The sequence below is a fragment of the Stegodyphus dumicola genome, chromosome 7 (assembly GCF_044657685.1).
Source record: "Stegodyphus dumicola isolate Sdum_Otavi_A_Nest chromosome 7, ASM4465768v1".
Lineage (NCBI taxonomy): Eukaryota > Metazoa > Arthropoda > Arachnida > Araneae > Eresidae > Stegodyphus > Stegodyphus dumicola.
This window is the reverse complement of record NC_140774.1, coordinates 176586195-176610488: the sequence shown is the minus strand read 5'-3', so window position 1 is coordinate 176610488 and position 24294 is coordinate 176586195. Positions and strand designations below refer to the sequence as shown.

The 24294-nt window shown below is 29.2% G+C and overlaps 1 protein-coding gene across 4 annotated transcripts in view; it reads left to right on the top strand.

Annotated features, from left to right (window-relative positions):
* The window catches only part of LOC118193557 (vesicle-associated membrane protein 3-like), a 45082-nt gene extending 21576 nt beyond the window's left edge, over nucleotides 1-23506 (top strand). For 2 of the 4 annotated variants that reach the window (XM_035364659.2, XM_035364663.2), the window contains exons 4-6: nucleotides 1436-1515; nucleotides 4359-4410; nucleotides 20498-23506. In XM_035364659.2, coding sequence (XP_035220550.1) covers nucleotides 1436-1515; nucleotides 4359-4410; nucleotides 20498-20514 — 149 coding nt within the window. In that variant the 3' untranslated portion in view covers nucleotides 20515-23506. Of the gene's footprint in view, nucleotides 1-1435; nucleotides 1516-4358; nucleotides 4411-14247; nucleotides 14276-14376; nucleotides 16248-20497 lie in introns of those variants that run through there. The other 2 variants (XM_035364662.2, XM_035364661.2) reach the window with 2 other exon arrangements.
* Nucleotides 23507-24294: the final 788 nt, after the last annotated feature.

Genomic DNA, 24294 nt, shown 5'->3' with positions numbered 1-24294 from the left:
AAATCTATTGAGTTTTTATATATCTGCAGAGTAATATTGATGTTATGAACTTAAATATACTGCAGAAAAAATTTTGAAACCAATTATTTGTAAATGCAAATGGTATTAATGATTCATGGATGACTGATACACATTCACCATTATATTTGTCATGAATATATATCAGCTCTTTGTAAAGGATTAAAAAAAATCAAAATTTCTGGATCAGTTCAGTAACATGTATATACACATGTGATAATGCTGTGTGTGTTCGTGTATGTACAGTAGAAGCTTTCATGGCAGTCACTGCCCTTAGAGACTCTCTGAAAGTGATCACTAAAGGTGTATATAAACCTCAGCACTTTCATCACAGGTAATATCATTTTTTGAAGTAGTGGTGGACCAAACTGATTCAAAGAATGATTTACTGTACTGAGTGAGAGAACATGATTCTATAAAAATGGAGTGTTAGCTTATTTAGATTTCAACCACTGAGAACTCTTGTTGGATGTGTGCCACGGCAGTTTGATTCCCATTTTAGGGGAGGGAGATTCTCCTTCCATGTTAAAAGCGAGTTTATATTTTTAACATTTCCCAAATTTTTGAACATTTTTTTTAAAATTCCAGACTTTTATTGGTAGTCCTATATGAAAAGGAGGTTTTAAGGAATTTCAAATGTGCAGTTGAAAGAATCAATTGAATAAGTCAGACCTTCAATTGAATCAAGCTTGCTGCATGTTCGATTCTTTCCACTCTTGCTTGATTGTCACACATTGCTCTCATTCACTTCTTTTTCCCATCTTATTCATTAAGCTTATTGTTAGTTCCATAAAAAATTAGTTCAGTGAAAAAATGGCTTTGATCTGATTACATAAAAGAGTGGTTTTGCCCATCTCTGTTCTAAAGTCAGTCATCTTTTTAGAGAACCGCAACTGTCTGCAACCTGGGAGGTAGTTGTCTGAGGGAATTTTCACAATATATGTATATATTCTTCCAAAATTCTTGTTTAATTTTAAAACATTTGAGAAAAATCTAAATCCTTTTTGAAAATATTTATCAAATATCTTCTTTTCTGCTTGTTTTTCTGATATTTTAATTTTTTTTCAAGATGTACATTGCTGTTCCTTTATTTTGGAAATAATTACTAATTTTTCACTTTCTTGCATAGAAATAATGTCCACATTATTTACAAATAAAATGACCACATTAATCACAAGCTGTAAAGCTCAATAAGCCAAGTAAAATGAATTAGGTTAATGAAATTTCTTTTAAGTATTCCAAAACTAAAATATCCCAAGATTTAAGAAATTTAAGAAATATATCTAATGTATCTTAAGATATCCCAAGATGTATGTTAAAAAACCTTCATTGGTTTGAAGCACCCAATTTTAATAAATGAATGATATCTTTTTGCTTTAAATTTTCTAATTTGCATTCTTATTGGTGCTGTTTGTAGATGCTTTGCAGCAAGGTGCATCGCAATTTGAACAGCAGGCTGGAAAACTTAAAAGGAAATTTTGGTGGAAAAATTGTAAGGTAAGCATTTTATCACTGTAATCTTTAACATTTCACAATGGAAGAAACTGGAACATTGAATTAAATATATATATATACTGTTATCTGAATTTATAAAAAGTAGTTTTATATACGTATTTCATCTAAAAATTTAAAATACTGTATAATTTCTTATACTCTTCGGTAATTTTTGCATGCACTGAAAATCAGTTTGAGATAAAGTTATAAAAAACTAGCTTTTGAAAAATAAATTATTACCACATTAAATGTTAACATTTTCTATGAATCACAGTTCTTATTAATTGCAAATTCATTAGTTACTCATAATAATTTTGGTTTTCCCTCTTTGCTTTTATATCCCGTGCAGTGCAGTTTACAGTAGCTTACAATAATTACTTTTTAATAACTGTGTTAAATTGTTTTGTGTGGGTCATTGATTAATCTGTGGGAGGAATAATAATAACAAGATTATACTGTTCTGAAGTAGGGAGTTCTTGTCAATGAAATATCTTTCATGGCATAGAAATTCCAGTAATGGTGTAAAGCATAGCTGGCAGCTCTCTGTTTTTCGAAATATCTCCCAGCCTTCTGATTTTTAACTTTTTGGCTATACTATGGAAAGTGTTCTCTAGCAATAAATGAAATCTATTGAATTAATGAAACTTAAATTGTCCTAATTCCATTTTCCCACCCTAGTTATTTTCAGTATAATTTGGCTTATTAAATTTTATTTGATCTGAAATGTTTTATGTATTGTAGATGTTTGTCAAACATTTTATGAAATTTTGACCAATGTTTAATCAGTTAATGTTTGTATTTTATTTAATTTTTATATTATATTACTAAGCTAATCCATACTCTAGGTTTTCCCAATATAAAAGTGAGAGAATGCTGTGAAATGATATTTGCTAAAGAGCATGAATTTTAGATGTTTAATTAATTATTAATTTAATTAATTTTTAAATCCCTTGCCTATATGGATGATGAAACACAAATTGAGTAATTGAAGATTTAGGTTTTGGGGCAACTTTCCCTTGATAAGTCTGTCTCCTGTCACAAGCTGATCACTTGCCCAGGGCATATGCTGATGCACTCTGGAGCCCAAGGTCAAGATAGCAGATTTCGGGGGCACTGCAGGCTTTGGCCCACTAGGGCTGTTGCACCACTGAGTTTAATTTATCATAACTTGACCTTATTGGTATTCTACATATTGAAACTTTATTCAAATGTATAGAATTCTTATAAATTGCAGATTTTAAGAAAGTTGAAATTTTTTTTTTCATTCATTGACATAGAATTTTCCTTTGTCATCTATTGTACTTGCAGGTAAGGTTATAGTTTGAAGTTTTGGGATTAATAAATACTTAGCATAATTAATGTGAAGTTCTGCTGCGATTTCAAAGATATTCAGTCTGTGATTATTTTAATATTTCAAATAACAAATTGACATTGTATTTCACAGGTGATTGCTGTTTTGATGTTTTCTTTCATTTGGAACTCTGCCATTCTCTGAATATTATACTGTAGATTATTTTGTTTTCAATCTGAATAATATATTTTTTAATAACACAATTTTTATGATAAAGAGGAAAGCTATTAATTTTCAAGTTCAACAATTTTTTAGAGAGAAAAAAAAATAGCCTGAAAGAAAAAAATAAATGTTTTATGATTTCAGTTTCATTCAATTAAATGTTTTAATTTTATTTATAAAAATTAAAAATGTCCCATCACTTTTGTGAGACATTATACATATAGGTATATAATCAGGAATAGAAAGAAAAATTGTAGTTTAAAGCTAAACAAATAGCATTACTCTGAAATTTTATTGGCATATTGCTGTAAATACATCCATTTGTGTATATGATTGGATAGTTTCTTTTCTTTCTTTTTTTAAAAATCTTATTGTTTTATTTTTAAATTTTAGCATTTTTATTGTTTTAATTAAAATTTTTTCTCCTTTCATTTTCTTTTAAACTTATAATCAAACCAATCCAGGTTCATAGAATTACTGCAAGGGGAGTATTTATTATTTATTCCACATTTCATTCCCCCCCCCCTTCACTATATAGTACTGGTAGCCAGCCTTCATGTTAGTAAGAGCCGCATGCTGAAATTCAGGAAAGTTCAAGAGCTGCAAGTAGATTTTCCAAAAGCCACAAGTCCATATTTATGTCATTTAAAAGTAGTGAAACAGGTGTCAAATTGAAAGAAATATCTGATAACTTTGTGAAAAGAAATTAAATAAAATACTTAGTACTTTTGGACAGTGAGTAGTTTTAGTTTACTATATTTAATGCATATATTTTTATTGCATAAGAGCTGCACCACTTTTGTTGCAGAGCATCAAGAGAGAAGAGGAACATGGCTAAGTAAAACACAAAAATAGTTTTAATTAAAATACATACCAGAATACTTGCTTTGCCTAATTTTGTATCATAACGCATGTTAAGTTTGCAGGATACTTCAATGTTTTATCTGAAACAAAGAATGCTTGTTATTATTTTTCATCCTATGTTCTAAATTTTTTAAATTTTATAACAGAAGCCTGAGTGTATTTAAATGTTATTCTGTTTAATTTTAGATGATTGGCATTATGGTTGCTATTGGTGTAGTAATCGTAATCATTATTGCAGGTAAGCAAGTTTTCAGTGAGCTGCAGGAAAAAGATGATTTCCTGCTACAGGCATGAAGAAAATTTTAAAACTAATGCTCATTTGAATTGCACAGATCTTCAGTATGTTTATGTGTTTATAAAGAAGTTAAATGTTTAGTGCCATATGCATATATTTAAAATTTTCTTCATGCGTGTAAGCTCACATTTATCTTTTTTAATGTTTCTTTAATTTTCTTTTCTGTTGTTTCAGATGTGGGCTATCATAATCGGAGTAATTATTGTTATAATTATTGTAATTGTTGGTAAGTTTTATTTAGTTTATTTTTTGTTTATGATTTCATTTCATATTTCTTTGTTCATTTTTGTTTCTCATTTTTATTTTGAATTTACATGTGTATTAAAACATTATCAAAGTTATGTTATGAATTCCTAAAATTATTTAACTTCCTGTACATAGTGAAATTAATCAGCATTTTAGAAAAATGAACTTTGCTGTATTTGTAGGTTATCCCCATTCTACACACACACATAGAACATAAGCTTATTGATTTGTCTTATTTTCAGTTTTTATATCCAGTTTTATCACAAAATCTAAAAAATATAATTTTGGTGCCAACAGTGACTAAGACCATTAAATATTAGTAGTTTAAAAACTCTAATTGAATTCCCAGCAAATAGGCTGGCTGCTTGGATTTTCATGCTTTTTTCTATGTGTTATATAAATATGAGCTAGTTTCTGTAAAAAAAAATCTTCCATGAAAGCATCCCTACCCATAAGTAATTAGCCATTAAGTGCTTTATCTTAATTAGTTTAACAACTAACCTACCAATATATGATTTTGTGTATTCATCTTATCATTTGTACTTCAATGTTTCTATGAATCAATTGATTTCCTTTTGAAAGTATAATGAAAAAGTGTTTTCTTAGTTTGTAATTGCCTTTTAATCAATGTAATACATAATTTTATCATATACATTTGCATCTTTTCTTTTTTTAAGAAATTTTTTGTTTGTTCACCATAACTTGACCTTGAACATTAATGAATTTCCTTTTTCAATGAGCATATTTTCGTGACTTCTTGTGTAAGGAAAAATTTGTATGATAGTAAAAATTATCAGTACTATCAGCACAGAACAAATCTTAAATTGGCATAGTTCCTAATTCAACCCGGAGCAACTACATTATTTGAATCACAGGCATTATTATGCACGTGATATAGAATGCGCATACACTCTGCAATTTCTTCCCCCTCTGGTTCCAGAAAGAACATGAATTTATGTAATAAATTTAAATATTTAAACGATATGAATTTTTATATAATGGATATAAGGAATTATATATAAGGATATGAATACATAATGAAATATATACACACATACACAAATATAAATACAGTCAAAAGTCGTTAATCCAGACTCGTTGGGACTTCGGCGATTCCGGATTATCGATTTTTCCGGATTATAGATCATCAGTTTAAATCTGGTAAGATGGCATGCAGAAATTACAAAATTAAAAATATGAAACCGTAATTTATGAAATAAAGAACAATTATGATCTAAAGGGTATCAAAATTTACAAAAAGAAAAAGCTTAATATTTATTTGTTTACTTTATTAAACATTTCCTTCAATGTAAGTTGCTTCGTTTCATGTGATAATACTTTCTCTTTAATTCTATTAAACAGACATAATTTCTTGTTTAGTTACAAAGTTCTGCTGTTCAAGTCCTATAATTGCTGTGTTGAGAATACCGACTAATTTGTCAATCAAAATATTTTCGTTTTCAATGACCTCTGGGTCACTTTCTTCACTATCGGAAGCGAATTCTAATGACGAGGAACTTGAGTACATCGAGATGAAATACTATACTTAGTACGGAATTATAAACCAAATAAAATAAAAACATCTGCCCTGAAGATAAGGATAGTGCTGACAGATCAACTTCCAATCCGCAGCGTGAAATTGATAAACAGATTTCGGATTTCAAAACAAAAAACTTTGTAGATACAAATTACATATTAGTAAATATATATCGGAAATTCTATTTGACATAATCTTTCTAATCTATCATAATCTGATAATGACGTTTCTGCCCCCCCCCTGCTGCAGAGCAGCGGGAAATTGATAAACAGATTTCGGATTTCAAAACATACTTTCGCTTTGTAGTAAATATATATCGGAAATTCTATTTGACATAATCGAAAGTTCAAGCTTACTTTTATAAAATTGCTCTAACAGTCTGCAAAAAATAATAAGCCGGATCCAAATCGAAGATTAAGGAACAACGCAATCTGCAACATTAACTGAATTAGATAACTTTAGCTTAGCGTATAACTCCGTTACACATTAAACGCGCATGCGCACAAACATATTCGCAGCCGTAAGGGTCTTACGCGCTCTCGTAAACGCCTGTGCGCATGTGTGAACGCGACGCATGCGCAGAAAGTTTGTAGCTTTGAGGTCCGGATTATGGGTGTCCGAATTAACGACTTTTGACTGTATATGCATATACACTGCTCGACATTGAAAATGCAACGCCAAGAAGGAGTGGTCAGAAAGTGATGAAATATGGAAAAAAAGACAGAGACAGCAACAGCAATAAGTGATCTTTATTTCAAAATGATAGTCAGAATACAGAGCGAGAACGGCGTCGGCTCAGTAGGATGTAGGGCCACAGCGGACAGCGATGCATGAAGAAACACGTCTAGGCATAGAGTCAATAAGAGTGCGGATGGTGTCCTGAGGGATGGCTCTCCATTCCCTTTCAACCATTTGTCTCACTTCATCTTCTGAATGAGGCAGGGGTAGAGTCTGCAAACGCTGTCCAATCACATCCCACACATGTTCGATTGGTGACAGGTCAGGAGAGTACAGTGGCCGGGGAAGCATCTGTATACCTTGCAGAGCATGTTAACAGATGCGAGCACTGTGTGGTGGGGCCTTTTCCTGCTGAAAAATTGCGGTTGATCTTTGGATTATGGTAACTTGGCGTTTTTTTGGCGAAAATGTGGCGACCAACTCTGCTACAGCAACCCTCTATTTTTTTTTTTCACCACCATTTTGTCTTCACGAAGTAAAGACATGTTTCTTTTCTTTTATTTACTCAACACTTTTTCCAACAATCTACTAGCCGAATTACACTTATGCTAGAAATTTTATGTAACAAAACTGCTTAATCATGACAAATATTAACTCCAAAATTGGGAAAAAGTGCACAATCGCAAACTCCTTGCGCGTTTTTCAGAATAGCACATACACATAAACCATTTACACATCGACTTATTTTTACTTAAAAAAACATCCCAGAATTGCACAAAAATGGCATTGCGCACACTCTTAACTTTATCCATCTACACTGCTATTTTCTCATAAATTACAAAAATTTGCACGAAAATGCAGGTAAATTTTCTGAATCTTTAAACTCTGTAAAAAGCACATATATGAAATTACCTGATCACGAAAAAGTATATACCCTTTCCAAGGATGAAGATTTCGTTGTATAAAATAAATAAAATATCCAAAAACTTTTACCTCTAAATTATCTATTATATTATAAACGTCACCAACGAATTTCTACCGCAAACATTAAAAATGGTTACAAATACTTAGTGTCAAATATTTAAATTCTTTCCATGCACGTTTACTTTAACTGAAACGTATACCAAATTGCTACAAACATAAGATTCACAAAATAACTATCATTTAATTAAAATATCACTAAACCATGTACACGTCGACTTATTTTTACTTAAAAAAAATCCCAGAATTGCACAAAAATGGCATTGTGCACACTGTTCACTATATCCATGTACACTGCTTTTTTCTCATAAATTAGAAAAATTTCACGAAAATACATGAAAATACTCAACGTATACTACTCAAACGTATTCCAAAATACTACAAACATATAACTCACAAAATCGCGATCATTAAATTAAAATATAATTAAATTAAAAAACACTACTTAAAATATAAATAAGCACATACATTAAATTAATAAAAATTAGATTACAATCCTAATTACTTTAAACTAAATCATTGCTAATAACAATTTTCCAATAATACCATATTAATTTATTTACTTCTTACATTTAGAACAATGCATAAAAATAATATCCTCAAATGATTAAAAATACTAACTTACCTAATCTTCTTCAGAATCTTCATTACGTGGCACGCACACTTCCCTACAGAAAGAGTTCCAATCGGCTGCAGTACTACTGCTGATTTTTAAATCCGAAATCCAGTAGTCAACTGGCAGTCTATTTACCCAGTAATAAGAAATTAATAAAATTTCACCCATACTCAAACTACTTTTAGCAAACCACGTATCCTTCCTTACACTCCGTTTCACAAAATGTCCATTTTCACCAGATTTCTTGCACCGCCATTTAAACTTTATCTGTAATATCCTTCCTTTCACATAATCTCAATTTATTATTATTATTATCAGATAAACGCATTAAAAATTTAGAATTCACTTTACATAGCACCATGCAATTCGAAAATTAATCAACACTATTTCACACAACACAATGAAGCTGAATACAAAATAATATAGTATTACAGATATTTTTCTAAATTTTACCCCCTTTTCCGATTACAGAAGTGTAATTCGTCCATTAATGTCACATGACATATCTCATGATCTCTCATTTCCCTCACACAAAATAATGCGTAATCGGAACTGAGTACTTCTCACATTATTACCAAAGTCCTAGGTAGTAACCTTTATCGCCTCCAAAATGTCGCGAAACTACCTGTTACCATATTCCAAAGATCAGCCAAAATTGCATTAGGCAGCCCCTGAAAGTAGGGGATTGCCACCGGCCACAGTATATTATCCAAGTATCGTTGGGCCATCATAATGCCCTGAATACGAACTAGAGGTGACCTGGAATCGTAGGCAATAGTGCTCCAAACCATTATTCCCCATTGTCGTTTGGTGGGGCGTTCCACAGTTACTGCCGGATTAAATCTGTCTCCACGTAGACGCCACACACGTATGCGGCGACTGCCACTGGATAAACAGATGCATGACTCATCTGAGAACACGATGTTTCACCATTCTGTCATCCACATCGCTCCAATCCGGCACCATTCTAAACGTTCGTGTGTATGCTGTGGGGTCAATGTCAGTCTTCTTAACGGACGCCTTGAGTGCAGGCCACGTTCAACCAATCGACGGGAAATGTTTCTGGTCGACACGGGATCATCCAGGGTATCTTGCACATGCTGCAGAATCGGCATACAAGTGACTTGCGGGACCGCCACAGCTTGTTGGTGGATGCGTCGATCCACGTGTGCAGATGTCACTCTGGCTGCTTCTGCACCCCTCCTTCTACCCACATTTCCTTGTTCCAACCATGTTCGGCATAGCCGATGCACAATGCTCGCATCCATGTGGGTATCAGCTGCGATTTGACATAAGGACCAGTCCGCCCTTCTCAGTCCAGTCACCATACCCCTCGTAAAATCGGCTATCTGCTGGAAGTGCCTTCATTGACGGTGGCCTGGCATTCTCTCCTATTACACGCGTCCTCCAGGACAAAATCCAACTTTCTTTGATAATTCATCTGGCAGAAATAATGTCACAGATATTGCCCATTCCTTCCTTTACTTCACGTGTGTCGGAGAGCTACGCATTTCACATTATTCGCAGTGACGTGCGTCTACTCTAAAATTTGCATAAATTTCTGACCACTCCTTCTTGGTGTTGCATTTTCAATGTCGAGCACTGTAAGAAAAATAAAAGATATGTAAAAGATTAAATTAGCAACATAAATTAATTTCCCCTCTGTATTTTAAAAATAGTAATCTCTATTTGCACTGCGTCATTTTGAGACTAATCCGTGTCGTATGATTCTTGCGTAATTCTGATGATGTAAATGGAACTAAAACAGCCAATAATCATTTTACAGCAACATTAATTATCCAATCAAATTGCATTGAGAACCAAAGCTAACTCACTCTGATTTAAAATTTCATTGTGAACATAACACACTTGCTCATTACTCGTTGGCCTAACTGGTCTGTTATCTGCTGCTGACTTCTTACTGCTAAGTTATCAAAAATGTAAACCTCTTTCTCTGCCTATGCTTACTAGCTAAAAGACATCTCTTGCTTGGCTGCTTCTGTTAAAAATGTAATGCATCATCATCAAAATTGTGGGGGTGTATATTGACTCTATTGTAAATATACCACGTCCATAGAGCAATCAACAAGTAATAAGATATTTGATTATCTCAAGTGATTTTGTGATTCTTCAAACGTTCTCCGCATCTTCTACTACATAATTAAGATTTTCAGTGATTTAGCCTCGATTTGGTCGTGATGACAAAATAATGGCTTCCCTAGTCAAGGTTTTATCTCTTATCAAATTTCTGCAAGAGTCTTGGAGCACAGTTAGTAGCTAGCATCTGAAATTACAGTAATAAAATGTGTATCTCATTTGATTGCTTTGTAGTCCCATGCATTTTTGTCATTTTACCGTCAAGGGTGTTTAAATATTCTGGAGTGTGAACATTTTTATCTGAATGTTTTAAATGTTTGGAAACTTACTGACATACAATCATGGAAGTTTTGTAAAGTATTCATTTTGACCATAATTAAACTTTTAACACAGTATTTTAGTAATCTAGTCTGTAATTACCTGAAATTAAGATACATTATTTAAATGTACAAAAATTCAGGAAATTTTCTCCATGTTTAGGAAAAACTTGTTCAGTCATTAGATGAACTAATTCATAAGAAATGATATATTGTCTGACCATAAGGTCTTTGTTTTTATTTTAGAAGACCTAAAAATTGATGTTATGGGAGGGGAGATAAAGCAAAATTATGAAATGTAACTGAAAAAATAATTTGCATGGCTAATTTATATTTTTTTTAAAATTATTTTCTTTTAATATTACCTTTTCCCCCCCCCCCTTGTTTTTTTTTTTTTTTCCCCATCTCCAAATAAATTTCAGTTTACTCTGAATTATAATAGCTCACTCCCAAACATATTAGCAAAGTTTGCTGCAAAATAAAATGCTGCAAAGCGCCTTTTATGATAAGCTGATCAGATATTTCCCAATCTTAAGATCCACAGTATTTGATCCTTATGCATTTGAGGTTACGCGAAAATACCTCACAATGCAAGTCCCCCCCCCCATTTAGAGGAAGATCCAGAAAACTTTTTGATTAAACCACGCAGAGAAAAGAGGATATTTTCTACCAAAAAGATTTTTAATTCAGGAATAGGGCATTGTTGAAAAATAAAAGTAATAAGCTGAATGTATGAGTTATTAGTAACATTCAAATATAAAAAGCTTTCCTTGTTTTTCTCTATATTCTTTCTCTGCTCTTAAGAAAAAAACTTGTAACATCTGTGAAAAATAAAGCATTTGATATCATTTTGAAACTGCAGAAGTTGTTATTCTAATGTATTTCAAAAGCTGTATAAATTATGACTTCTGTTTTGTAAAAATATAGTTTACCATGTTGTAAGTTTGGAAATAACTATTGAATATGCACAATTATTGTATCTATTAAGTGATGATATTTTATATTAATTGTTGCATAAAATATGAGTATAAACTATACTTGACAAGCATTAATGCAAAGAACTGAAGAGTCTTGTTGACATGGGTCATCTGTAACTTCAATAATGTTGAACTTCTTTGCATTAAAGATTTCATAAGATTTTGGCACATAACAAACTGACCAATACACTGTAATAAATTCCTTATATATATATATATATATAAATTGCCTTATAAACTAAATAATTATGTGTAATGATTGTTCGTTTAGTTCCAAACACAATTTAAAATTTGTTTTCCATTTTGGAGATTTTGTCCTTATATTCATTTCAATATCTGATCAGCTTATTCTGTAGAGTTTGAAATTCATTTAGCATGATTTTATCATTCATTAGCAGTGCTATTTATTATTATGGAAGAATTCTTTTAATAAGTGTTTTAATAATATGTGATTTTAATCAAGATATTTAGAAAAGCATGAATTAAAGTGTCTTTAGATTGATGTGTCTTATATGAACATATATTTGAATAAGCATCTCTGGAATTTAAAAATAAGAGGTATGTGGAATAAGTAAGTGTGGTTTAACTGTTAAGAAGTTCTCTAACCACATTGCTTCTGTTATATTGTAAGTTTTTTATAAATAAAAGCCCCCACCCCAGAAAGGATGTCTTTTTCTGTCTGTAGTATTTCTGAATCATTCATTTAACCACTTAAAAGTTACAGCATATTTAAATCAAATCTGAAGATATTCTTGATCATTATATTGGGAAATAATAAAGCTGATTATTGAAGTATATATTAAAAATATTAATTTTATCCATGCAAAAATATAAAGAAGTAGTGTATCTTGGCTCTGAGACATTAGAAAATAAGTGAAAATTTCATGTTTATATGTGAGAGATATGTTAACAATATCAAATGTTGTTGCCTTCCTCTGCATTAAAATTATTAGGGAATGCTGTACTTTTGTTATTTAAAAAAAAAAAAAAATAGAATGATTGAATTGTGAAAGTATACCGACACCTGAATAAAATTTTGGAAACCTTTTTGAGACTTGAAAATTTCTTCTGTGAACTAATATCAATTGAAATTTTAAAAAAAGTACGCAAGGTGGCGTTTTAATAATTTTTACGATCACCTTCAAATGACCACAGGCTATATAATTATAAAGAGCAGGTGAAATAGCAGATTCAGATCTGGAGAGTTATTAAAATACTCTTAAAATGAGATAAAAATTAAATGAGTTAAAAATCAGTAATGGAGAACACCTTAGTGTGCAGCATCAGAAAATGTCAAATTCTTAGGAATGTATGGTGAACTTCATTGAATGACTCTTCATTGAAGCCTTTCATGAACCTTGCAGTAGTAATGTTGGTTTAATTTTGTTCTTGAGTTAATTCCTTGTTGAATAATCTCTTGACTCAAGTCAGAATTGCTCTGGTTTTGAATTTTCTTTGTTTTTGATGCATGAGTTGCTCATACATAACTCTTGCTTTGACATGAGATAGTTTATTTCCTGGTCATGTTAAAAAAAAAATCTAGGATTTGTTAGCAGCTTTGACTTTCTTGGGAAAATTCTTGTGTGTTGGAGAAAATTCAAGCACTTTTTTTTTTTTTCTGTTCAACAGTGGGTAATATTGTGGATCTCCCCTCCAAATTAGAACCAGTTTGGTGGTTGTCTAACCTAGACATTAGATTTATAGGTTAAAATTTTTTGCCTAGAAATGATATAAATTTAACTAGTTGTCTTTACTATTCAAAGGTTTGGTAGCAAAAGACTTTTTTCCCCCCCCTCACTCTTATTGCATTTTTAGCAATTTTGGACAAGCTTTTCTAGTTGTCCAGAGTGGCTGTCATGTCAGCAGTTTCTTGGCTTTCTGGAAAGCCTTTGTTCTACCTGGAGACTTGTTCATGTGCTTGGTATGCTTGTTTTATGTTTTTTAAAGTGTCCATTTCATTTTCTTGAAGCTTCACATTGTTGAAAAAATAGGTGTAAATAGGCATATCTTTTACAGCAAAGAATAAAAATTCATGCATTTATCTCTGTTCGTATGTTGATGTTTTCATAAAAGTGTACCAGTTTCATAAGCTTTGTCATGATGCATGTATTTAATTTGGGTGATTTTTATATTACTGACATAAAAATACTAAAACTTTTCCCAAAAATAATATGAATTTATTGATTGGTGCAAGTGTGATACTTAATAATTAGAATAAAAAATAATAAAATGATGTAAAAAATTTGATTTCTCTTGAAAAAATGCAGTTCTTTTTTATACAGCATGAGATTCTCCTTTGAGCTGTACTAAGCTTTTCCATCTGAAATCAAAAATAAACTCGGGTTTAAATTTATTTAATTTCAAGAAGTATTAATTTATTAAAGTCTGGCTTTATTAATTCATAAAGGGAGGTAGAAAATTTCATTCTCCTGGTATTTTAACTTTGTTGCTTTGATACTCTTTTTTTTTTTTTGGTGTATTCAGTTGTGCAAAACATATATGATGTTGCTAAAATAAATCTATTCATGCTTTTCTTTCTCTTTAAAATTTTATTTTCTTTACTTATCTCGAAAGTATCTATCTCTGTTGCTTTAAAACCTATTTTTTTTTACAGCCTCTCTTACTTGGTGAAAAAAAAGGGTGTAAATATGTTTATTTACTGTCAAATTTGCTGAATTAATCACTTTTCTGCTAATTTCTTTTACTGCTTTCATTTCTAACTAACTGCACTTTAATTTTTCAGCATGGGTGTATTCTTAAGATAAATGAGCTGATTTGGTTTCCACACCTTATGTGCTCACAGAATAACATCTACAGATCTTCACAACCTAACAAAAGAAAAAATATCGTGCATGTCTATTGTTTTTTGTCTATGTGTATTTTATTATGCATTTTGCTAGGTATAAGAGGTTGATGTTTAACAGTGTTACGATGATATGAAACTATATGCATAAATTACACATAGTGTTAGCAATTATACAAAAGCAGAAACACAGCTATGCTGTAATATTGTGCAGTGAATGTTAGCATTAGGTTAGGGATTAAGAATTACCACATATGTAAAAAGGTATTCAGTTTATATGACGTTATTTATATTTAAAGGATTCAGAACATATCGTTTATATAATAGTAAAAGAAAATCAGAAAACTAAATTTTTGATTGCCCTTCAAAAGGCGTTTAATTTTTCAAAAAGTTATTCAAATTTAATATAAGCTATTAAAGAACATAAAAGTGAATTTATTTTTGGAAAGAATTAATTTTACTATTAATTTTTATACTTGTAGCTTAGATTTTTAAAATATGAAAACAGCATTTTATGTGATGAATATCAATTGAAATAATATTGTATACAGTTGTAATTTCTTACTTTCTTTTTGATAATCTTTATTAATTCATAATAAAATATAACACCAGGAAATATTTATAAAAATATTTTGGATCTAGTTTTTATATCGAATATTCAATAAAGATATCAAAAAAATTTTGGAGCATGAAATTTAAGCCTCTAATTTTACAGTTAAGATTGAAATATCTTGAATTCTAGTGAACCTGTTGTTATTTCTGTGAGAAAACTTTTATGTAAATAGTTGGTGCTTGTATTTCTGATTCAAAGAACAGAGTCTAATTTTAGGAGTGTGAATGCAGAGTTTAGTTTTGAAATATTTATGACTGTATTAAATGTGCATAAAATTATGCTATGAATGTTTATGTGCATTCAAACTACGAGTTTCATGCCACTGTGTAACCATGTATTTTTTTAACATTTTGAAGGCCTCCAAAATTAATATTTAAATAATACATTGTGTTATTTTTCTGACTTGCATTGTATTTTCTAGCTTTTGCTAAGCTGTGTGACAGTAAAATTTTTTAACTGTTTGAAAATACTTAAATGTCAGAAAAAGTGTTAAAAGTTTGGCTTTTTAGCATTATCCTTTTTATACTCTGTCTTCAACTGAATGGTTAGTGTTCTAGTGTGCATGCAAATTTAAATGATTTTGTGATGTTCATAAGTATTTGCTAAAAGAGTAAAAAAAGCAGTTAAACAATTTCTTACCCCTTTCAGGACTATGATTAATAAAAATAAAGTATTGAGTGCCCAAAAAGTGTAAAACGAGCAGAGCGGAGGTATATTATTAAGTATTCTATTTCTTTTTCTTTGTTCTGTGATTGGGTTATAGAGATATGTACTTATGAACAGTTTCTATGACTTGGGCAGAAGTAATGATATATTGTTACATAGCACAGCAGACATGCTGTGTTTTTCAGTGAATAAGAAGCTTTTTAAGATATCAGATGCTGCTAGTTAATTTTTGTGTACAATGCATTTTCACATTAGTCCTCACTGTATTGGCAGTTTTACAATTTTTACATATTGATGGTTTTACACTATACTTATTCTTGTGCGGCCTTTTTTATTTCTATTTTTAAATGAATGTTTTATATTTATTAAATATTTTTGGCTTCCTGCATTTTTACTTTTAGAGTAGCTCTATATTTTGAAGTTTCTTACTATGCTGTGAAGGAACTATACTTTGTATATAACATAGTTGGTATCCATTTATTAATATAGTGTTCTTTATCAGAAGTAAAGAATTAATGAATCTACACACACACACACACAAAAAAAAAAAAAAAAAAAAAAAAAGAAAGAAAGAAAGAAAAGAAAGAGAAAAAGGGGGGGCAGTTCTATATCTCCTGTTCTACCTAGCCGGTTGACGAAATTCAAATTGCATTTTTTGTCTCTGAAAAGTGCAGCATAGGCTATATATTAGATTTATATATAGCATTATTCTAACATAGGTATTTTGACACAAAGTTTGACTTTTTCTGAAATAACACATCAATTGTTTTTCCATATTTCGTTTCTAGGACTCGTTGCCTAGATATTGAATTTTGTCATTTTTGGTGAAAAATTTATGGAGAAATTTAAAAGTTTATCTTGGCGCATGTTTTCAAGTTTGCGCCAAGAATAATTCACTTGGCGAGATTCTTAACTTATAGCAAACTATTTTTCTTTCCCTTTTCTCCTTGTGCATGAGAAAAAAAATGTACATCATTCATTCTTTCAAATAATTTTAAAAGTGCATAAAGCATATTTGGCATTATTATCAATTATAAAAAATATGCCAAATTTCAAAATGTGCCAATATGTAAATTCATATATATCTTAGGAAATTTTGAATGAAAAACTCTAATTTTTTGCATGCATGCTTAGAAATAAATCTTCTTTAAGATGATAATAGACATTTTATAGGTCATAATCCAAAATTATTTTTGAAAAAATTATAAAAATTACTTTAAAATACAAATTTAAAAAATAAATAATAAAAAATGGGCAAATTTTATTTGGAATAAATCTAAATTTCGATATGTGAAAGGAAGAATCAAATACATTTAATAAAGAAAAAGATATTAATAAATATATACCAAATTCAATTAACATTGAGAAGGTAAAATTTTGAGAACTAATTTTTTTTAAAATCTACTAGTGCGATTTTTTACAGAATGTGGCAGTTTGATGTAATTTGAGTTGTAGAATCGAAATATGGAAAAAAATGGCATGTTATTTCAGAAAAGGGCCGATTTTGGGTCAAAATATCTGTATTAGAGCAATGCTCTATGTAAATTTAATACATATCCTAAGTCACGCTTTTGAGACATGAAAAACGCAAGTTGAATTTCGTCAATCGGCCCAGTAGAACGAGACGCATAGAACTGTCCCCCCATTAATTTTTTTTTTTTTTTTTTTGTGCGTAGTGTACAATGCTTAAAAATGTAAAACATGCCGTCTGGTATGGTAAGACAATAGCATCAGCATATTGAAATTGATCCTTACTATTTTTCCAGTCATCAGAGCTATTGTTAACAAAATTGTGATATAACTGATGAGTGTCATTTGTCAGTTTTAAACTGTCTGCTGCCAAGGTTTGAATCATTAGTTAATCTTTCCTTTATGACTGAATATCTGAATATTGTAATTTATTCATTACTTTGAAAGTGCTTTTTGTGGATGCCAGGTGGAACCACATTTTAGTTTTGTCTTTGTAGTACATTTGGGATTTTCTCTCTTGGAGTGCTTTCCAACCAAATTTAATGTAACTATTTTTATTCTTGGAGGTACCTAAATTTAAACCTCAAATAGTAAACTGTTGCTGAATTTTTGCATAATGCTATAATAGTGTATAAGATGCATAAAAAAATAATAATTTTTCCTCCTTTCTTTTCTAAATATTTTGGAAATATCAAAATCCATTTTCCTTTACATGATTACATTCCTGTTTTCTTTCTCTCTCTGTATTATTGTTTAATAGTTTCCTTCATGTTCCTTTTTTTCACTTTTTAGGCACTTAATCACTGTTAATATTCTTTATATTTAGTTTATAATTATGTATTATATAACATGTGTAAACAGTTTTTGTTTGTATTTTGTTATAAAACATACTAAATTTAATTATGGTTTATTTAATTATTCTGTATTGAGCTTAATGTTTTAAGTTATGTTTTTATGACTGTTTTAAAATAATTATGCTATAATACTAAAATAATCTTTTATTTCTTTCATTTAAAAAAAATTGAAGTTTTCTTTAGAAATATTTCATAGATGCCTCAGCTTTCCATGTTTAGTGGGATATAGGCATGAAATGTAATTAGGGAAATGTATGTGTTTCAACTTTGCATGCATTCTTATTTTCTGATACAATCCAGTTTATATCAAATATTCTTTGTATTAAATATATGATATTCTTTTATGGCAATTGTAACTTTTTAAATAAACAAAGTTTAATTTTTGCATTTGAAGTGAAGGGGAACACCATTTGAACCTAAGCTGTGTACTAAATATATTTCTATTTTCTGATTGTATCTTATTAAATATGGGCATGATTCTTTCGCTGAATTTTTATATGGAATTGTATCCTCTAGTCAACTTTTGTGTGCCATTTCATTGTACGAATTTAAATTCCAGGTAACATGAGATGCCATTTTAGTAAGAAAACTGCTGATAAACGTACCCCTTTTTCTCTGTCACATAACACATGTATATATGTATATGTATAACTATGAATACATATATATATATTAAATGTAGTGAAATAAATTTTCTATGTGCTCTTGGGTAGTTAATGTGCATATATACAACAGATGTTTCTATAAATGTTTATATTTTAAATTTTGAGAAAATTATATTGACGTGTTTGCAGTTTTGATAAACTCACTTATTTTTAAAGACAGAATTTCATATTGATTTTGTATAGCTACTCTGAAATAAGGGATTAGATTTTAAAACATACATTTATGATAAATTTGTTGCATACTCACAAATTGGCTTCTGCAAGCTAACATTTAAGTAAAAAGTATTCTTTAACTTTTAACAGTTGAAATTTGCATATCTAATTGGATTTGAAAATTGCATATTTTTAAGAAAATTTATGTATAAAGTTTGAAAGTGTGGAAATGAAATGCTTTAAACTATAAAGATAATTCTTCAATAATTTTCTTTATAAAAAATGAATGAACATATCCAAATCAAATATCATGATTTAATTATGTATTTGTAATGGTTATTAATATAACAGTTTGTATATTATACAGTGATCTTGTGATAATTTGTTTGATAGTTTGTATGGGTATTTTTAAAATTCATTGAATTAATTTCTGTGCATGTCAAGCAATAATATTTTTTAAAAAAATTACATTAAATTTTTTAGTTATAAATATTTTAATGATTTTTCTCAACACAACTTAATATTTACAACATAATATACAACTGAATCATTTACTTTCAGTTTCTGTCTTTTTTGGTATAAGTTAAGAGGATTAAGGAAAGCATATCACTTAACTTCTAGGGTGTTCAGTGTATTTAATTCTGGAAGAGAACATCTGTTAAGTAGACGAGGAATACAAATTAGAATTGTGATTTAAAGTGTTAAACCATATATGGAAGGAATATTTTGTTTAATAAATTAAAAATATATGCAAGAATTAATGCATATATTTAGCTAATTAGAATTTGTTGTCAAAATAAGAGGTTAGAAAAATATATTAATCCTCTATGTGGATTAACATTGGGTTGAATTAAGTATATTTATCATCATGAAGCTCATTTTATTTAATGCTGAGCAAGTTATGTATCTTTTATGAATTTTTTAATTGACCAAAATTAGAAATATGATTCTTAGATCCTTAGTTGCTTAAAAGGATGGCAATGAGTTTTAAACATTTCAGTGCCTAAAATCAGTAGAATAGTGGCCTTTTTCTTAATTTAAATTTCTTTTAATGTATGGTGTTAGAAGGAATGTTATAATTTTTGATACTTGTATATTTTGCCGTTCACCATAATAATCTGTGGTGGAGATTTCACATAATTTGTGGCAGTCGATCGGGGGAGGGGGGGAGTTTGAAGAAACAGATCATACTTTATTTAATTAGCAACAGATAAAAGATATGAATATATAGCAAAGGAAAACTGATCAAGGTTATATAAAACTGAGTGTATCTTATGAGTGATGTCCTGGTTAAAAAATTACATTGCTTGGTGACAGTTTTTATTTGTTGAAAATGGTCAATGAAAAAATGCAGAGCTGCCTAATTTTTAAATCGTAGAACTTTTATTAATTTTGCAAATTTAAGTTTATTACCGTATGTATATTTCAGCAAATTTGAACTATTTATTTTTCATTTTTAGTATTTTTTTAAGTTTATCTGTTTTGAAGAACATTTAATAAAATAAAATTTTAATAATTTTAGTTATAGTAAATAAGATTTGAGATTTACTGTAATTAACTCCTCCCTGTTCAGCTTTAAGTTTGCATGATTATTTTAAATGTTGCTTATATTTGTGTTTATTTTGTTTTTTTCCTTTCAGTTGCTAGTGTATCTTAAACTTATGGAATTTGATGGCTTCCGATTAGTTTTACTTTGCTCGCAATGCATGCATACTGCTCACAGCCAATTTGAAAGGGATGATAGAAAAAGTAACTCATTTTCAACAAAATTAAGCTGATGTGATGGCATTTTTAGCCATAAATCAGTTACTTCGCCGTCTTTTTATAAAATAAACATATTCCCATTTTGATTTCTTATGAATGTTTTTACAAATTTATCTGTAGCTTTGGATTAATAAATTTCTTGGTTAACTTTCTTTTAGAAATGTTAGACATTTGAAAGCTGTGGATGATTCACTGTACTATTAATTAGTTTTATATGAATTGAATGTAATTTCAGCAGTATTTTTTGCCCTTTACATTTTCATTTGTTTTACAGCATAAAAATTATTTTAATTTCTTTGTAAATGTTTTAAATTATATTCTTATTAACTACTGTTTGAATACAGTTATATTAATATGCATTTAAATACTTTTAATAATTATAAAACAGCTTTTATTCCTAATATTACAGAAATCCTTTTTTTTTTTTTAAAAAAGAAAGTGATTTTATTTTTTGTAAAGATATTATGTATTTTGTATATAATAATCATAAAGATTGTTAGTGTACTGAAGAGAGTTATAATATGATGTTTGTTCAAAATATCTTATTTTTGACATTTTACTGCTACTATTAATTTAACTATCAGACAAATTAAAAATTCTGCCTTTAGTGTATTAGTGAGTATTATGTCAAAAATTTTTTATTTTGATAGCTTTGATATATATATATATATATATATACACACACACACACACATGGAAGGATAATCTTCTCTTCCTGTAAAAGAAATTTGAACTTCGAGAAAGTGTCTATTCCAGTTTATAAATTTCATCAATTCTTTACAAAAAATGAAAAGTTAAAAGTGGGTTCATATAAAAACATTTTTAAGATATTAATGTATTTATTTTAAAACTTTTATAGTTCTGCTAATTAAGTCAAATTCATAGACATTCCTAAATGTGTTGAAATATATGTGTTTAATATTGGAAATGGTGGCTTTTGGTGTAAGTATATCTATGTCAGACTTTTTACTTTGCCCCTCCTCTAATATCAGCTTAATCTAGCATAACTTCTGTTTTTTTTTTTTTTTTTTTTTAAATTTGCTGTTACCTTTAAGTTAGCAAAATATATGTTAAATTTTTCAATTATCCTTTATTTTTAACTTATAACTGGATATGCATATGCATTGGTCACATGAAAGTTCCCATTTCTTTAAAAATAGGGGTGCTAGAGGTTTGGTATAGCAGTAAATAGTAAAGCATTATAATGATTAATATTTATGTGAATTTTGGACATAACTTTAAAATGTGTAAATATATACTTTGCTATATTATATTAGAGAAAAAATTGTCATGATTTACAGAAATTAAACTAAAAGATATCATAAAAACATTTTTATATTTCATATGTACCACATAATCTCGTATAATTAATGAAAAAGGATGTTACAATCCTTTATCCCATCACTTTTAATACTATGCAATTTATCTCGCATTACTATGACAAATTTTAGCATTGTCTTTATAAGAAACATTTCTTGCAATTGTGACTAGAAATATAAATTAAAATTTCTGCCATCACTTACAAAAATTGATCAAGCATTTTGATAATATACTTTGTTTCTATTTAAAATGCTTCCTATGTATGTAGTCATTTCATTCATGCAAAGTAATTATTGCATTTTTTAAAATTTAGATTTTTTAATTTGGGGGTTAAATTTGATTGTAGAAATTTGGCAGAAAAGTTACATTTGTTATTGAATTCTCTCCTACATAATCAGTACTGTGCGTAATTGTCATAATTGTGTGTGGCCAAATGTGACATTAGACATTTGACTTAATTTGTCATGTCCTTTAAGTTATGACGTGATAATGCACTTTATCTTCAAGCACTTACATATGATAAGTAAATCAGTGACTGAGTATCTAGGATTCCTAGTGCATTGAAAGTTGAAATTAGTCTTGGAAGTTTAGATTTTCAACTTTCTGAACATTTAATTTTTAATACTGGTTTTTGGTATTTAGATTTCTTTTGAAAGGTTCGGATAACAAAATGCTGCAAGTGCTCTTAAAATACTTAGCTAAACAAAGGGTTTCCTTTTAATGCAGGAACAATTTTTCTGTGCATGTGTTTACAAAAAAATGCAAACACTTTAATCATGCATATCTTATATATCAGTAGAATTCAACTTTTTATGAATCACATACAGATAATGAAGTAAACCATTGACTTTGTATCAAGTATTGATACTAGGATATAGATTGGTGAAGCACAGCTTCTTAAAGCAAGGCAGTATACCACTCTTATGCTGTATGTGGATAATTATTTTTTTATGCGTTTTTCAATGATATTGTGTAAAATATTTGTTGTATACATGATTATTAAAAAATTAAGGAATAATTAAAAACACTTATCTTGAAATGTTTATATATGGAGACCTTGCTTTATTTAAAAATATGACTTCATAACTCTTTGTATCGCATATAACTAAATATGGTAAAAAATATTTGGAATGCTTTTTAAAAGTTGAAAAAGAGTTTCAAGTTATGATTTGGAATTCTTGTTTGGCTGATAAGTATTGGTTCCATAGCTGTTGAATAAAAACAAATTTTTTTACAGTTTCTGAAATGTTTTTATTTATTGCTATACAAATTATCTCTGAACCCCTAATTATTTATTGTATTATGTGCTATGTGTAAAGGGTAATCTATTATAGATGTTGGAAATAGACTGGTTATATTATTTCGTACTATACAGTTCTTTATTTAATGTTAAGTTCCAGTTTCACTGCAGAATGTACATAGGATAAATTAGCTGCTAATTTTTGTTACGGAATATGATAATTGGTGTTTTTTTGTTTTGATGTATAAAAACTATAAATCAGTATTATTTAAATAATCTGATTGTATATTATTTGATGGATGTTAATAAATGAATTTTCCTGAGGGTTTTTTTTTTTTTTTTTTTTTTTTTTTTTTTTTTTTTTTTTTGTCATTTCAGTGAAGTCAATTTTTGTTATAATTTCAGTTACATTTGAAATTTTCATTATGATTTAGTGTTTGAGCTTTTCTGAAATCATTATTTGAACATATATATATTTTAATCCTTGAATGAGGAAAAAATACAAGTGATTCATTCAAATTGCCTGGATATGTCTTCAAGGTAATACTTTTCGTATTAAGACACTGTGTTAAATAATGGGGTCGGTAATTGCAAAAGATAGTAATTAAAATGAAAATTGGCCTTTAGACATTTAATATACTTAATTGATGCTTTCACCTTCAAGCATAAGACTTACTATATAATATGTCTAATTTCATTTCGAATAACAGAATCATTTTATTTCTCTATTTGATTAGTATGTGAAGAATAGTGATAAATTATGGGAGATAATTGAATAAAAAGGCTGAAATTTTCCATTTCCTAGATGATGATAAAAATAAAGAGCTTGCATTATTTGATGATAGGAATGATATTGAAAATTATTGTTTTATAGAAGGGGAAAATTTGATTCTTCAGCATAATTATTAAATATATTTGGTAAAGAATAAAAAAAATTTTTTTTATTGTATCAATTTCAAGTCAGGTATATTAAAACAGGGTTCGTACGGTCCTTAAAAGTCCTTAATTTTGGCCAAACTTGGCAGAAGGTCCTTAATTTTAATCATCTGAAATTTCTGTCTGTTTTTACGACTGCCATTTTGAGCATGAATTAGCATTTTGGAGGAATATTTT